The sequence below is a fragment of the Nanorana parkeri genome, unplaced genomic scaffold (assembly GCF_000935625.1).
Source record: "Nanorana parkeri isolate BGI_ZX_2015 unplaced genomic scaffold, ASM93562v1 scaffold356, whole genome shotgun sequence".
Taxonomy (NCBI): Eukaryota; Metazoa; Chordata; class Amphibia; order Anura; family Dicroglossidae; genus Nanorana; species Nanorana parkeri.
The window spans coordinates 466,085-484,647 of NW_017306624.1; the positions used below are offsets into that span (position 1 = coordinate 466,085).

Genomic DNA, 18,563 nt, shown 5'->3' on the forward strand with positions numbered 1-18,563 from the left:
CTGTGTGTCTGCAGAGAGCACGGCTAAAATTCCACCACCATGATTCACCAGTTTCCATACTACAATATGTAAACTTGCTCGTCTTGCAAACTTCTCCTACCCAGAATACATGCTGGTAAGCTTCTTACGGTTCTTAAAGTGCACAAATTGTGCGGACACACACAGACATTTTATGTGAAATTACATTATGTTGCAGTCATAACAGAAACAACCAGTGACATCACAGAAGAACAAAAATGACTTCAATTAGGTCATAGGTCACTTCCTATAATAGTTCAAATGATCTACAGGCTGCATTTCATACTTGTTCAGTTCACAAAATGACTACAGTTCTAAAAAAAAAAAAAAAATCATAATCGCATGATGCATTTTTGGTCTAATATTCGTAAATGGAAAAATTACCTAGTATCCGTCTACGTGGGGAGAAACTGGCAGGCTCTTATTGCAGACCATGTAGGCAAGTTGAGCTTCCAGTGTAGAGAACTGGAGGGGAAACTGTACAAGACATCACAGAAGAGATTTGGGAAGTACAAAGCAAAACAGAGCGCCTCCATCGTGTAAAAAGTCATTTATTAATACGGCAACACAGCTGAAATTATACTCACAAAAAGGGTCGATCAATAAAAGCATGTAAAAGGCGATGCAATGGAAATCTCTGGCAGCGGGAGTCTCACAGCATGAAACAAGTCAAGGTCCTCTGCCCCTATGAGTTTGAACGGTCTACGCGTTTCAGGGGCATGCCCCCTTTATCAGAACCTGAACCTGATGAAGGGGGCGTGCCCCTGAAACGCTTAGACCGTTCGAACTCATAGGGGCAGAGGACCTTTGACTTGTTTCATGCTGTGAGACTCCCGCTGCCAGAGATTTCCATTGCATCGCCTTTTACATGCTTTTATTGATCGACCCTTTTTGTGAGTATAATTTCAGCTGTGTTGCCGTATTAATAAATGACTTTTTACACGATGGAGGCGCTGTTTTGCTTTGTACTTCCCAGATCGATGGTCTATTTGACCGGTGGGAGCTGCCTCATCTGTGTATCTACAAAACGTCCAAATTGGATACTCTCTTGCAACCGGCGGCGCCGGTATTTGTTTGGTTGTTACTGAAGAGATTTGCCCGACTATAATCACAAATTCTCCATTAATATAAAAAGCATACCTTAGGTTCCTACTTCTCCTGCTTTCCCCAGAATGGGCAATGACAACCTGACTTTGCACTTAAGAGTTGTTAAGACGCGAAAGCCAGTAATTTAGCCAATAGCGCTAAGGACGGTCACTATACAAGAATGGACAGACTTTGCAGTGAAAAATGTAAAATCAGGAGAGGATGAAAGGGACACCGTTATGAGAGAAGGTGGGTGGGGTCTGTGTTTCAATAGATGTCCAGTTATAACTGAAAGTAGGGAACCCTTTTATAGCACACCTCAAACACCCCGTCCATCCAGACTATCTTGATAACAGATGGTCAAACAAAATAAGAACCTACATTTCCCCGAAAGAAAAAATTGTATTGCATATCTAATTTTCTATGCATATTTCCAGTTAAAACAAAAAAAAAAATTTTGAGCCGAGACATTGGAAAGCTCCAAATTGCAGCTGTACAATAGCATTTTGTTTTTTATGGATACTGTCCAGATTAGGTAATGAGATTTTCTAATGCTCATTTGCTCTGCATATGGCCCTGGAAGAATGGTCCCAAAATTCAGATTTTTGAGTTACTGTATGAGAAAGGCAGACTGCCTACCATAGCACCGTAATAAAATCGCCAACTAGATTCTACCAGAGTGATCTCAATGCCTTGCCTACTACAGATTCAGAATTATTTAAACACCTACAGATCATTTCAATATTCCTGAGTAGTATTATAAAAAAAAGTTAGACCCCCTTCCACCAAGATGAAAAAGACTGCAATGCAGAATCACAATAAAAAGAGAGGGGAATAAAATTACCACAATTTACAAGTGCAAATATTCGTGAAGGTTGTTCTTGATTATCCAGTCATTGGCTCCCAATCACAATGACACAGCAGTTATTCATTTAAAATACTCTGCAAGACTACAATTACATTTTTCAATCCATAGATATAGCCAGCGTCTTTTTCATTACTCGGAAACACGTGAGCAAAATCGATCATTCTGACGTCAGTCTTCGACCTCTCCCTCGACTCTGTGGAAACGTGACAGAAGACATTTTCCAGTTTATCCAGGAGGTTTCCATTTAGATGTTCACGTGGAGAATTGTTATGACTTTTCCATGCTCGGTCTTGCTCTACAGTCTCTTCTTCCAGGAAGGCCTGGCTGTGTGGCCTCTTGGGACAGGTCTTCTTGTGAACAGTATAGATTCTTGACAGTTTCACTTCATGCTCCTCTCCCTTCCCACTACTCATAGAGCTCAACAAATTTATGTTGTTATTGCACTCCGGCACCTCAACATCACTAAACAACTCTTTAGAAAAGACCTTCTCCAGAACTTTTCCATCAACTAAATTTGTATTGGTTTGGGGGCCGGAGCCATCATAAACAAAGAGCAAAGAGCTTGCGTAAAAGTTGAGTGTGTCTTGGTGCTCAAACCAATGAAGAATTTGTTTAACTTTCAGGAGACAAGCAGCCACAGCATCCTTCCTCAGACAACAGCCATTATTGAAGAACTTGGAAATGCCTATCAAGCAGAAAAAAAAAGTAAATATAGTTTGTTTATACATACATATTTTTCCCTCTTTTACAAATAAGTAGCTTACTCATTATTTTCTCCATTCCTACAACAGTAGAGATTCTAGCATGTTTATCCCCATTTCACAAATAGCATTTGAACAAACCCCATTTATGGCAAGATCATGCCTGATCCTTCAACTCAAAACAGAAGAAAAGCAAAGAAAGCCATAAAAGATATTGTAGGAATTTCGGCACGTGTCTGGCTCTTAGAACTATGCTGACCCAAAGTGTAGTGCAGTCAAATTCAAGAAACCCCAACTATATGCTTGTTATGTGCTCCCATTTACACAGCAAACAACATTGAGAAATATTTCTTACCTTTCTAGCGGTTTATTTGGAGCAGGCCTTTGTAGGTTAATGCACTTTCCCTTGCCTTTTTGCCTGTTCCTCATTTTGTCCCTCCCCTATTCAAGTATAACTATAGCTTGCAGTCTACCCAATGTGCCTCCAAGCCTTGATATCTTTACCCCATTGCTTATACAGACAGTGTTCAAATCTAATTTACAAGGGATAATAAGCACAGTACAGACATGATTAATTATGGTAAAACATCAACTCCCCAGCGCTCTCATTACATAGGAGGAAGCAAAGTATGATTTTAGGCAAGTAAAAAGCACTTGCATGTAAGCAGCATTTTGGTTTTCTTTTACGTTATGCTACGTGAATGGAACATGCAACACATAAAAAAGGTAGGTGTTATCCCAATTTGGCTGCAAAAGTGGAAGTATGCTATAAGATGAGTGAAGGATCTGCCTTTATTGTCCCTCCAGCAACCTTAGAGGCATATTTTAAAAAAGTGAATGGGACCATTTATCAAATATTTACTGCTGGTTTATCTTCCTGGTACATCCGTTTTAAATTAGAGTGATTAATCTGCACTGAATGTCTATCAATTGTCAGATTCACTGCTTTATGAATATTCACATAGTATTATATTAAAAGAATCCCATCAGCAGTCAGCTGCGAAGAGTATTCAATAGTATCTTTAAATATATATATAAAAATCCACAACGAGAGGACGGTTTAGCCCGATGAGCAGCTTCCCCGCCGGCCGTTGTAATTACACAGCTGGCCGGGAACTTTACAGTCAAGCGGTCGAGCGTCTCGAGAGACGCTCCATCGCTTGCATCAGCAGCTGTCACTGCCGTTGCCGGTCCCGAGATCTGCTGTACCCGATGCGGCCGTGACCGACACGGCTCTGTGACAGGAGATCAAAGGGAGTTCAGTACACAAACTCCCTTTGATCTCCTCTCAGTCCCCGAATGCAGGAAGTGATGTATATTACATCACTTCCTGCATTCAGTGTCACTCTCCCAGCTGCAGAAGCTGATGAAGCTGATCTCTGCTTCATCAGCTTCTCTGAAGGTCCCTAGGTGACATTAGGGGTCTTGGAGACCCCTGGTGTCTCCATAAAGAGGACCGGTCATGTAAATGGGCTTCTTAGCCCCCCCATGTAATAGCAATAAAGGTGTGTGTAAAAAAAAAAAAAATACAAAAATGAAAGATTCATAAAAAAATAAAATCATAACATTTATTTTTTTTAAACATTTTTTTTAAGTCCCCGCCCCCCACATACACATATATATATATATATATATGCGTCAGGTGCGCCTACGTGCCGCACATGTTGCATATCGCCGCAAACGTCGGAGAGCAATAATTTTAGAGCCATTAAGGCAGGGTTCACACCTGGGCGTTTTACAGCGCTGATCGACGCGCTGTAAAACGCCCAGCAAGTGAAATCCCATTATTTCCTATGGGCATGGTTCTCACCTGGGTGTATTTCAGCGTGTCGGAACGTGCTGAAAACGCCCTACGCCCAAAGAAGTACAGGAGCTTCTTTGGGGCATATTTCCGCGCGTATCCATTAGGACACCGCAGGATAGCCCTCGTAAATAGGCGTTTGACGCGTTTTGTGGGCTGCAAATCGTGGTTAAAACATGCACCCCAAAACGCGCATCATACACGCATATTTTGAACACCCAGGTAGGAACCCAGCCTAAAAAGGAGAACTATGAGGTGAGTGCTTTTCACTCACCTCATAGTTCTAGCCAACCTGTGACAATGAGACGGTCACAGGTCGGCTCAGTAGATCGGGAAGTGAGCGAACACATACCGGCGTTCGCTCACTTCTCGATCCTGTCACGGCACAGAGCCGACAGGGGAGGGGCTGGATTCCCCCCTCCGTTCCGCCAGCGCTGCCTGGCGGAACGGACGGGGGAGGGGCGGGTACAGCTGGCTCTGCCTCTAGATTGACAGCTGTCACTCACGCAGCTGGGCGGATCCAGACATAATTGTCATGATCAACTTCAGCTGCGGCGTCTCAGTATACCGAGCTTAATGTGACGGGAGGACGCTAATTTGTGTCCTCCCGTTGCCCTAAGGAGAACTATGGGGAAAATCCCTAACCCCATAGTTCTCCTTTAATCACTGATAACACTAAACTGATGAGCAGTAAAAGCGCTTTAATCGTCGCCTATGGGCATTTTTTGCAATTTTGCAGGCGCACGAAATTTTAGGGCTTGACATGCTTGGTGTCTATTTACCCGACATGACCCCGACTTTCATGATTTACTAAAAATATGGGTAAGAATAAATGTTTTATAACAGAACGTAGGGAAACTTTGTTTTTTTTGTCAATTTTTGGCACTTTTTAAATTATATACCTCCAAAATTTTTAACATAAATTGCAAGACTATAGTCCGGTCATGCTGACTGGTGAAATTTTTGACTGACTGGTGAGACACTATCAAATTTTTCAAGAGATATAGATATAGATATATATAAAAAAAATCTCCTACTAAAATGGTATGCTTTTATTTGACTTGCAACTATGTGCAGACTTCTAGAATACAAGCGTGAAATAAGATATTTGAAGTCCTTTAAACAGTGTTCAAAATACAGCATATAACCTAAGGTTTAAGACTACGCTGCCGGGGGGACCGGACGGGGGAGGGGCGGGTACAGCTGGCTCTGCCTCTAGATTGACAGCTGTCACTCACGCAGCTGGGCGGATCCAGACATAATTGTCATGATCAACTTCAGCTGCGGCGTCTCAGTATACCGAGCTTAATGTGACGGGAGGACGCTAATTTGTGTCCTCCCGTTGCCCTAAGGAGAACTATGGGGAAAATCCCTAACCCCATAGTTCTCCTTTAATCACTGATAACACTAAACTGATGAGCAGTAAAAGCGCTTTAATCGTCGCCTATGGGCATTTTTTGCAATTTTGCAGGCGCACGAAATTTTAGGGCTTGACATGCTTGGTGTCTATTTACCCGACATGACCCCGACTTTCATGATTTACTAAAAATATGGGTAAGAATAAATGTTTTATAACAGAACGTAGGGAAACTTTGTTTTTTTTGTCAATTTTTGGCACTTTTTAAATTATATACCTCCAAAATTTTTAACATAAATTGCAAGACTATAGTCCGGTCATGCTGACTGGTGAAATTTTTGACTGACTGGTGAGACACTATCAAATTTTTCAAGAGATATAGATATAGATATATATAAAAAAAATCTCCTACTAAAATGGTATGCTTTTATTTGACTTGCAACTATGTGCAGACTTCTAGAATACAAGCGTGAAATAAGATATTTGAAGTCCTTTAAACAGTGTTCAAAATACAGCATATAACCTAAGGTTTAAGACTTTGATCCTGTGTCCTGTAATATACAGTAAGAAAATGAAATGAAGAAAGAAAGTCTCATCATGATTGCTACAGAAGCAATCATGTAATGTATTATAAACGAGCAAACAAGCCAACAGACCAACAGAATTCCCAAGAAAACATGGGAGAGCGTATAAGGGAAGCAATGTGAGCAACATCCTGCACAAAGGCTTTCACCAAGTGGGACACAAGGCGTCTTTGGAAAAGTATAGCTAGGGTTAAGATCTAACAATTGATGGTACTCAAAGCCAAATGCTGATCCAGATCAGATTTGAGGAAAGATGGGATTTTTCCCACAGTGTACTTCTGTTATGGAATCAAGTAAAATTACCATTTGTCTTATTAATGTATATAGGCGTGTAGCTATCCTCTTACTATCTATTCCTTGCTCAAAATGGCCACTAGCTGCACCCCCTCCCATCGTGTGAAGAAGAAACTGAGATGGCGCCTCCTTCCGGGACTACACCCAAGATGACAATGTTTGGATCCTGAAGGAAGTTGACCTTATATGGACAAGACCAATCAGAAGCTTATGAGTAGTCTAGTGATGCTGCGCTCACATGACTTTTGCACACCGTATTGGCTGCTTGCCTATATAAACTCATGTGCCTTAGCATAATAGGAGAAGTTTCATCTAGCTGAACACCGTGTCAGTGTGATTCTTCTGGTGTGCACACCATACCACTCAGACTTAATTAGAACGGGGGCAGATACCTCAGCAGATATTTGATCTGGTTTCCATTTCACTTCCTCTGTTAGAAATTCCTGGCCTGACACCACACACAGTGGGTGCAATGGTAGACTTCCCCAGAAAATGAATTCCTAGCTTTCAAGAGCACAGGGGCGACCATTTAGTAGGCCCATGTCCCTCAGGGGAAGGACACATCCCATGGGCTTTAACATCCAAGCCTTTGCAGCCAGCAACCAAAAATCAGCAGGATGGTGAACTAGTCCCTGAGATAGAAGATCTGGATGATCTGAAAGGGCCTACGGAGAGTTGGCCAGAAGCCTGAGTATGTCTGAGTACCACATCCCTCATGGGCCAGTGCATTGCAACGAGGATCACTAGAAAGCCCTTGATCCTACAGAGCAGAAAAGGCGTAGATCTGGTTGAAGGATCCCATGGAGTTACCAGAGCATCCACTACAAAAGGCATGAGTATTCCTGGTCCTGGCAGCAAATATGTCCAGTTATTAAAGCTAAATGACATGAGATTCATCTCTGGAGTCCCCCACCTGAGAGTGAGGGTTCTAAACACCTCCAGGAAAAGAGAACATTCTCCAGGATTCAGATGTTGATGACTTTGCCTGCCAGTTTCATGACTGGAATGTGCATAGCCGTTAGGGCCCAATCAAAGTTCTGCCTAAGCCACAATCTGCTCTGCTTCTTTGAGCTGCTTGGCTTCAGATGTCTCCCTGATGACTGATGTAGGCCACAGCCGTGACAATGTCTAACTCCTGGTCAGGTGACCATGCAGACCAGAGGCCCAGCATTTCAGGAACATCCAAAACTGCCCTGAGTTCCAAGATCAAGTTCCTTGCACTGAGAGGGTATCCAAAACTAATTCCAAGCTGGCATCAGTTTTGTGAAGCTTCCAAGTCAATCAGGGGGAAGGATTTTACCAGTTGCAGCACCGGATCATAGATCCACCATGCCAAGGAAAGCCTGTTTTTGCTTATGTATGTAATAATCCAAAGACTGAGTCTGCTTGTCCCACGCTGCCAGCAGGTTGAGCTGCAATGGCCTGAAGTGAAACTGGCATACGGTACTGCTTCAAATCGCAGGCCACCATTAACCCCAGGACCTTCATGGAAAATGTAATCCAATGAAATCACATTTCCAGGAGTAAAAAAACAACTAAACTCCCCTTCCAGTAGCGCTGCCCCCACACTGCAAGGGTAAATGTTTTTTTAGGTCCAGGGTATATGGAAAAGCAGTTTAACTTGCCTAAATCCCACTCATCTCATTTCCTGCACTCTGCTTTGCAACTGTCCCACAGCATACTCCTGTATAATGCAGGGCTGTAGGATTACTTAAATAAATATACACGTCTGAAAGCAAACCTGAGCACAATAAGCAAGTTTGTAATGAAACAAGTAGACATTAAAAGGAAGCCTGTATGTCAGGTTGGAATACTGATGATCTGATCTTAAGACAGACACTGATCAAAAAAATAAAAACCTGTTTTGGCTCAATAATAAGCATGTACTGAAACCAGAGGATCAGCACAGCAGTCAGGTATCTAGTTATTTTCTGAATGATGTGAGAAAGTACAGTCAAAGTATTTCTGTTTTCAAGTCTGCAAAGCTTGATATGATGCCAACCTAGAACATTTATAAAATGACCTCCATGCAAATTTACTGATCACGTGTTAAACATTACATCACTGATGTAGGCTTATGAGCTGCAAAAATTCTGAAATAATTCTCAGAAGTAGAGCTACTCAAAGTGGTAGCCTGGCAATGTGGAGGAGGCTCAAGCACAATAAGAGACAGTGGTAAAACATGAATTATGCATTCACTGGTATCTTTATGCATTCTGGGAGGGAGGTGGGGGTGGATAACATACAGGCAAAAGCAACGCCTCTTAAAAATAAAAATAAGGTACTCTGTAAAATACAGACAGCGTGGCCATTTTATTCAGATACAACTCACCTTCTTTCACAGTCTCTTTAGTTAAACGCCGTCCATAGTGCTGGTTTTCAGTTTCAAAGCTGTCAGAATCAACATGGTATACCTGATAAAAACATAAAATACAAATACTTCATATATTAGTACATATCTGCAGACTATACAAGCAATTTCAAATCTCTCTAAACAATGTATGGTCTGTGCAGTCTTCCATGAGCAAGCACTGGTACCAGACACACAAACCCACGCCTCCACGACCATCACCCTGTACACACTGACAAACTACTACTACTCCACAGTTCTGGTTTGTGTTTAAATCTTTGTGTGAGAACAGCTGCCTGGCACCACTGGAGTCAACACAAGCTGGCTATTAAGGTTAAACCTTACACATGGGCAATTTATAGTAAGCATGTAATGGAAACACACATAGGCAGAGATCACTTTCAGTGAAACCTGCATGACACAAATAGAACATCTTTCATCAATCCCCAAATCTAATCTATTTCTGCATACATTTATATAAAAAAACTTAACCCCCTGCTGTGGTTTTTACTAAAAGTGACCATTTACTAACACTTTTTTTTTTATCTTATCCTTTAAGACAACCTGTTCCGGACCTGGGTAATTTGTACTAAGGATAACACTACTTTCAGGGGAAATACTCTTAACCTAACTGCCTGGCCTTCCTAAGAAAAAAAACGTTGCTAACCTCCCCACCCCAAATATACAGTTACTTGAATTACATGGCTTGACACAATCTTCACATTACTTGATTGAAATCTGCCTTGCTGCTGGCTGTGCAGCTGATCCCCATAAAGTTGCTGATACACTAGAAGTCTGGGACAGGCAAAATACTTTTGTCTACGGCAGCTAGGCAGGCAGAATAACTGTACCTAAATTCAGATACCCTCTAACTTCAAACTCTGGCTGACAGTATAGCCTTATTTTGGTGAAATGATTTCCATGACCTGACATTATAAAAAAGTATGGTAAAAGAAAATGCAGCAGTGGAAGAGGAATTGCCTGCAATTAAGCAAAGACTGAAAAGTGTTACCAAGGAAATATTACAATATATAAAAGAATATAAAAAAGGCAGAATTACAGAGTTGCAGAAAAGAATGCCCAGTGTTGGCAGAGACTGTATAATACTGCCATCTAGTGTTAAAATGGAGAAACTGCAACAATGACTTTCTAAAAATACACAGCAAATTCCACTGACCGATATAACTGGGTCTGAATTAAAGATGACCACGAAACCTCTATGGAAAGGAGAGCATAGCGTTTCATTTATCTCCTGTTCTCAGGTTCACTGCTCACTCACTTTTTCCTTTTCATGTGTTTCCCATCTCTGCTTTTTTATATATTGAATTTGTCACTTCAGTGGAAGTCTATTTGGCCATTTTTTGCTGTGACTAATCCCTTTCATAAAATAGAAGAGGGACTACATATAGACTGCACAGGATCAGAAACCATCCCAATGGCGTTTGCTGCACTGGTCACAGATTTTGGTAGCTGTATCTGGAAAAGGAAAGCACATAGGCCAGTGTAATAGACACTAGCTAGGTTTTTGTGGAATTTTCCTTTGTGATTTTAGAGAAAAACATGGAACCTGTTAATCTGAGACAGCCCCCTGGATTTCAAGTCTTTACCTAAATAGCAAGAGCGCCCTACCATAACACCTGACTACATTCCGGTCAATTGTTTCTTTCCACCTGTGAGTTTTGGGTGTTCCCATCCACCTTTGCACGTTTCAGCACATCCTGCTGCATTCGCCACCATATAAATCATCAGGGCTTGAAAAATTTTAGGGCGTCTCCCCAGTCAGTCAAAAAGGTCACCAGTCAGCATGGCCGGACTATATCTTTGCAATTTATGTTAAAAAATTTTAACCACTGGGGGTTTAATTTTTTTACTATAATGAAAAAAGTACCGTACATTTTTGGGGGGAAAATGTTTTCCCTACGTTACATTATAAAACATTTATCAGTACCCATATTTTTGGTAAAATATAAAAGACGGGGTCATGTCAGGTAGACACCAAACATGTCAAGCCTTAAAATTGTGCGTGCCTGCAAAAATCGCAAAAACGACCACACCTAAAATTTGCCATAGGCAACGCTTTAAACACTTTTACTGCTCATCAGCTTAGTGTTATCAGTGATTAATGGCCCTAAAATTATTGCTCTCACTCAGACGTGTGCGGTGCCTAAAAAATAAAGGTTACTCCATTACCCATTAAGGGCCTGTTCACACGACGTCCGTTTTCTTTGCTTACCTGTTTCGTACGCTCCTGCACTAAAAATGCATCACTATGTATCCCTATGTGTTTTATGGGCTACAGTTCTCACGTGCGCAGTCTGTTCAGGTTACGACAGAAAAAATACTGCATGTCACATTTTGTCCGGTCAGGAAATGCAAAACGCGTCAAAAACGCACTGCATTTAAAAAAAATATATTTTTTTGCTGAACGGGAATGCATCAAAAACGCGGCAAAACCACATAGCACCGCGTCTGCAGATACGCACCTGATCAGGGCCTGAATCATGTGAACAGGCCCTTAGGCCTGGTTCACACCTGGGCGTTCTACAGCGCTGTAAAATGCTCAAACATGTGAAAACCAATAATTGCCTATGGGCAAGGTTCCCACCTGGGCGTTTTACAGCACGTAGGGACGCGCTGAAAAATGCCCTGCGCCCAAAGAAGTACAAGAGCTTCTTTGGGGCGTATTTGCAGCGTGTATCCATTAGGATACAGCCGCATATTCCGTACGCCCAGGTGTGAACCCAGCCTTAGTCTACACTACCAAAGGTCTTCCCTGAATATGGAACAAAATCACAAAGCTACCACCAACCAAAATTACATGGATACCAGCTTTGCTGATGAACATTATGGCCTACCCCTGTCAAGTAGGGCTGGGCATGGTCTCTGGTCTTCTCACATACTTCACTGGAAACAAAATCTCATTGTTTGCCTTTGTGATGAGATTTCTTTTCCCCCTGTGGGGCAATAAAATGTGTACAGCGGGATTAATTTTTCCTTTTTTTAAGTTGGAGTCAAAAGGAAGAACTAGGTGAGCATGCATCTATTTTCACCTAGTTGAACCAATTATTCATGGTTAATATCAGAAACACAAACATGAGGCCCATTTTGTAATCCCTTCTTTCTTAAAAATATTTAAACATGTTAACTCTTCTAGCACTTTTCCCTTACCCTCTGTTTCAAATTTGCTTCAGATGCAATCTGTGCTAGTTGAGGAGGATAGGACTTTAGTCCTAACATCCCCATGGGATGACACATGGGCCATGCGAGTACAGCTTATGTGCCCCTCATTAACCAGGTGCATTTTAAGAATAGCTAACTGAGGTCACTGGTCAGTGGCCAAGTGGCAAACCCAAAATCCTAAAGTGATATAGGGGTAGGGTTGTGTATATATATATATTGTCCTTGCAGGAGGTGGGAATGGCAGTTCTTCATTCCCTCTATGGGCCAGGCACTGGAGGGAAAAAAAAACAAGGATTTAGCAGCACCATGGTTTTAACATTTATCAAAAGGTTTCCCAACATTTCAAATGTGCTGACAACACTAATTCTGTGCAACAAAGAAAGCATGAGGTGTCATATAATGCTTCAAACACCTGTGTGATGGATTGAACCAGCTGGATGATGCAAACCTCTTACCCATGGACCTGCATCTACCCTAAAATAGTTACTGTACTGCAAGGACCATTTGGCCTGTGGATGAATCAGACGACTGTTCAATGTTTCTGTGAAACTATTCCATCCATTTGGATATATTAACTTTATGCGTGCTGCTGTCAAATGAAAATACCATTTAAAATAAGAAAACCATTTCAAGTAATTTTCGCACAAATTCCGATCATTTTCTCACGTCCAAGTTCTTAATGGAATTCACAAGGCGTATGGTTTGTTAAAAGTCTGCAGCAGCTCTGAATGCAACCATGTTTATTTAAGCTTATATGCTTCACTATCACAACATCTACAATTAACTCCTGCTCATCAAACACTCGAGATTCAAATATAAACTGTTCAGAATGAAGTGTAACCCTGCTACTTTAGCAAAGCTGCACTCATTAGAAATTAATGACATTACAGCTTTAGATCATATCTCTCTGAAATCTGTAGGTCTAAAGCACATCAAAACTGACAGCCAGAACAAGTTGTATATAGCAGGATCGCTGAGATTAAAAAAACGTTAAGATTACCATTAGATGTTCCAATCATTCTAAATATGGTTTACCATCAGTGAAAGGTTACAATATACAGGACAGGCACACCAGCACACATTGCAGCCAAGTCTAGCTAGCATGCTCCAAGACCAACACACACACATTTGTAAACCTAACACTGCTTCAAATAGAGTAAATGTGTGCAGCATCTTGTAACAATGTCTACAGCTTCATCTCTGCAACCGTCACAGCAAATATTTACTACATTTGTAAACCACTACACTCCAATATCAGTATGTACAAGTGAAAACCAGCTAGCCTTTGGTATCAGTTTGAGTAACGTCAAAGAGACCATTCAGAATTTAATGATAGGTGCACCTGGCATGAAGCTGACATTTTTTTGTCCTGCGTCAAGCAGGTTCTGCAACCCTATAGACTTGTATTGGAATGGAAAAACCTGTTTAAAGTGAAAAAAGCAAGTTGATGCAGGCCCTTAAGTTGGTGAAAAAGGTATACAAAATAACCTAACCACGATCATTTCTTAAAAGTCACATGATATGTAGTGTACAAAATGGCCAAAAGGAAGGAGAAGACAATGAAGCAAGCAGAGCCTTCAAAAAAGAGCACAAACATGTATCTGTGCAACTAGCTGGTTGGGGGCGTCCATACAAGTATATAGCCAAATCTTACAAAAGAAGCGAGTCCCTAAACCCCAACTGAAAACCAATAAGGGCTCGACAAATCCCAGGCGTCAGATCGCCATGGCGACTAGAAATTTCGTCCTGGCGCCTGGGCTTTTGCCAACCTGTTCACTCTCCCCAGCCGCCACCTCTGCCCAAACCAGCTTGCTCCTCCTGTTCTCCTCCCCTGCTGCAGTCTGTTTCCCTTCAATCCCCGCTGCTCTTCAGGGATTGCGATTTTTCTTTCAATAGGACCATAGTGAAAACACATCTTGAACAGGCAGGAAGGTTTATATTGTGAGTTGTTTGAAACTGCATACTTTAGGTAGTTTATTAGCAGATTTGGTTTAGACATGGTCTAGTTGGTACATAATTGATGCACGTACAGTAACCTCTGTTAGGATAAACCTGCAACATATGTACACAGGCCAAGCACCACATTAGGCGGACATGGCTGAACTGAGGTTTTTTTTTATAGGATAAAAAAAAAAAAAAAAAAAAAAAAAAAAAAAAAAGGAGGTCTTAGAACAAGACCACACTGAAGAAATTATTATGGGGAACTCAAGTATTACTTACATTCAACCCAATCACACAATATATCCTCAGTACAAATTAGTAAAATACAAAAAGAAAGGAAAGGAAGTAAAGAACTCCAGGCAGAACAACAATTAATCTTGTAATGGGGCTATCCTTGCACTGCAAGGGCTAACTGCTCATTTTACTCTAGCGGAGAGACTAAAGAAGATACTCACCAGAGCCTTGACCCTGCAGCAGAGACCCCTCACCTCTCTCCCTCTAGCAGTGGAATATCTTGTGTCCTCACGTCGAATACACTATTATATGCGATGACTCATGGGTTATTAGACTGCTATAGTGGAGGCGGAGAGAGAGGCTATGGGGGACTAGTTTACCAGCCAGGATCGGGTGATTATATTTTTTTTATTTTAGACCTTGACCAAAACCAACAGTTAACCCTTGCAGTGCAGGGGGTTGCGCCACTACAATTGTTAATTCTGCCCGGAGTTTTTTCTGTCATCCTTTTTCTTTAGCAGGTCAAACTTTCTATGGCTGTACATTATCTGCTCTCCTACTGCAAAGGAATAGTATAAATTATTTTTGTTTTGGGGATTTTAAAATTACCACATTTTAAAATAAACTGTTTATCTGTAGGACCCACAGTCGTCTTTAGCTTTAGAGTATGTCTGATATACCTTTTTCTCAAGAACTACGTGCTAAAACCTTATACTAAACAATGGGCTGAAAAAGTGCCACGTTTTGCAATTTAGAGGGTATTATATAATAGACGACTGCCAACACATGCTTAATCTGCATCCAAACAAATTCAAAAGTTGGCTGATGGCCTTCATTTTTATGCATAATGGAACAAAAAGTAAATAAACATTGCATGGACAACATGCAACTCATCCAAGGGATCTTGTGAACATTTCTCTGAAGAAAATTAGTTCCCTGCAGGCATATTATGTTTGACTATGTTCCAACACCCAAATCGGGATTTAGAACAGTAGGTGTAAAAGCTTTGCACAAGGGATAATGGCTGATAAGCTCCATTAGAGGCATTTAACCCAATTCATTGCCGAGCAAGCCTGTAATTCAATGTGTAAAGTCTTTCTGCAAATTATAACGTATATACAAAAAATAAATATATCTTGCAACCTGTTGAACCTGCTGCCAGAACATAAGAAAAAAAAAAAGTGAGCAGCATACAAAACATACGTTTTTAGATCAAGACTCTTGTCCTTACAATAGCTGACACTTTTCAAATCAAGTTACAATAGTACACAATGCAGCTTAAATAATAATGCCAAGTCTCATGAGCTACCCGATCGCAAATGTTAAAATTTCATACAGACAAATTTGTTGGTATCCTTCCACGGAAAAAAAAAAAAAGAACCAAAGCCCCCATCGTGTTTTACAGCATGTACAGTGTTCTTTTCTTTGAAAGCTTCATGGTTTATAGAGCTAATGAGACTTGCCAAAAAGCTGCATTTTGTCTCTGTCCAAAGGATATTCTCCCAGAAGCTGTGGGGCTCGTCAATGCATTTTAGCAAATTCCAGTTTGGCTTTAGGTTTCACGTTTACCAGTCAAGCCCTCTTGGGTCTTCTACCTTTGAGCCCACTGTCACTCAAAAAGCAATAAATGGTGTGATCAGGCACTGATGTACCTTGACCCGGGAGTTTAGCCTGCATCTCTTGGAAGTTTTTCCTTGGCTCTTTGTTTACCATTCACACTATCCTTCTGTTCAATTTGGGGGGTGAATTTTCCTCTTGTGACCATGTCCATGGAGGTTGGCTGTACTCCTATGGATCTTAAACTTCAATTATATTTGTAACTGTAGTCACAGGTAGATCAAGGTGCTTGGACATGGTCATAAGCCTTTGACATACTGGTCTAGAATTTTATTTCTGATCTTCTTGCTTTCATTGGACCATGTTCAGTCTGGTGACTACTTTTCTCCATTTAAATAGGCGGACTCATTACAAGATTGATAACATGCCAAACTAATTACAGAAAAACATTTTAAATATCCCTAGGATTCAAATATGTGTAATCTTTTTAAGGGGTCCGAACAAATTTACCCATGTATGGCATTTTAGAATATCTCTGTAGAATAACCAATCATTTATCTCTTTTCATACTTTGCTTTACTCTATGATATACCAAAGTCATGCAGATATATACTCAATACTGTAAGGGTACCAATAAAATTTGTCCATGTTTAAGGGGGGGGGGGGGAATTTTGGGGGAATAAAAAAATATATATATTTTTGTGATCTTCAGAATGCTATTATACAAATAAAACTACGTTGGGGTCAAAACACAGGAGGAGGGGTATTTCAGTACCTATAAAAGTTTGAAGGTTTACTTTTTCTTGTTAATCAGGAAAAATGAAATCCTTTCACTGGTGGGATTTCAGGGGTGTGGAATCCGTATCGCCCGACGCCTGGGACATGTAGTTCCGTGCGCCGGGCAAGTGGTTTTTGCAAGTAGTACGGACAAGTAGCAGGGCTGGCTTTCTTTGAGCGCCGAGAGCGGCGCTACGAGCGGGGGGCATGGGGCGCCGAGAGCGGGGACGAAGCGTTGAATGAGATGGGGACGGAGCAGAGGACGTGACGGAGCGAGGGGTGTGGAGCCGTGACGGAGCGAGGGGCGTGGAGCAGTGACTGAGCCGGACGGTGGAGCTGTGACAGGCTCTGTCACCTCCCCCAGCCTCTGTCCCCGGCGGCCGCTGCTCGTTCCTGTCAAAGGAGTTCTAGCAACAGTGCTGTGCTAGAACTCCTGTGTTGGAGGTGACAGGGTCAATAAAGGAGTACCTGTCACCTCCAAATGCTATCACACAGGGGATTATTATTCCCTGTGTGATAGCAATACAATAAAAAGTTTTTTTTTTTTAAATAGTTAAAGTAAAGTTAAATAGTTAATAGTTAAGAAAAAGTAAAAAATATTAAAAATGTAACTAAATAAAAAAGTAAAAAAGGCAATTAATTATAAGTATAAATAATAAAACAAATTAACATTTTTTACAAAGTAAATAAAAACAGAAAAAATTAAAACCAGTCCCACTGCCCCCATCTGCACGCGAACAAACATGCAGTGTTTTCAACTGCAATCACGTGCAACCGCACGGGCAGGGCGGTATTGCAGCAGGAAAACGCGCAATCTGCCTGGCATGACTGGGGTGCCATTACAAAATAATGGCACTGCCAGCGCGATCAGCAGTGGTGTGCGATCCGTGACTGCCCGGTCATCATGCACGAAACCGAGCGGATGGCTGGGTGCTCACGGAATCGCACACCACCGCCGATCGTGCTGTCAGTGCCATTATTTTCTAATGGCACCCCAGTCATCCGCAGGCAGAGTGCGCGTTTTCCTACTGCAATACCGCCGCTGGCGATCACGGTTGAAAACACTGCGCGGTGCATGTCGTGAAAATAGGTACATCTACCTTTTTTTCAGTGATTACCACGCAGATGTTACCACGCAGATGTAACCCCATACATGCGGATGCAACCGCACACGATCGCACGTCCTGGGAATCCCCAAGTCTGCACCAACCCTAAAAGGGTAAATTCACTTTCCCAAGTAATTTGGGAAAATGGAATTACCCGCACAAATCTCCCTCCCACTATACTTACCTTTCAGCAAACGGTCCTTCCCGTCCACCAGTACGGGTGTACTATCTGTACCTATTCCATGTAGTCTGAATTTCGCTCGCAAATTGCAAGCACTCGTTGGTCAACGCAGTCACCTGACGGCACTGACCAATGAGAAGCGCTTCTTAGCACTGCTAAATACGGTTTTGGTTAAAATTATTTTTTTTGTATCAGGACAAGTAGATTGTCATGAGGGACAAGTAGATTCGGCCTCCGCTTTAGTCCTTGGACAAGTAGTTTTTTCCAAAATTTCCACACCCCTGGATTTACAGCAAACACTGGGGACTTTCCTCCTAGATCCTCGTCACTTGATCAGGGCAGTACATATAGTAGTTCTGCGGCAGAAGCAATCATCTAATTTTTAAGACCAAAAATCAGATTGTCTATAGGCACATAGGAAAAATGCATTCTATGAACCAATAGCAACTTGCCAGGAAAGCCAACCCAGCCAACAGACATACGATCATTCCCCAATCAAACCATGAAAGTCAGGTCAATAATCTCTTA

The 18,563-nt window shown here is 41.5% G+C and overlaps 1 protein-coding gene across 1 annotated transcript in view; it reads right to left on the bottom strand.

The window, feature by feature from the left end:
• Nucleotides 1-1,689: 1,689 nt before the first annotated feature.
• The window catches only part of IPMK (inositol polyphosphate multikinase), a 42,979-nt gene continuing 26,105 nt past the window's right edge, over nt 1,690-18,563 (bottom strand). Inside the window, exons 5-6 of the mRNA XM_018558748.1 lie at nt 9,042-9,123; nt 1,690-2,657 (exon numbers count right to left, since the gene is read on the bottom strand). Of these exons, the coding sequence (XP_018414250.1) occupies nt 2,029-2,657; nt 9,042-9,123 (711 nt within the window). The 3' untranslated portion in view covers nt 1,690-2,028. The remainder of the gene's footprint in view (nt 2,658-9,041; nt 9,124-18,563) is intronic.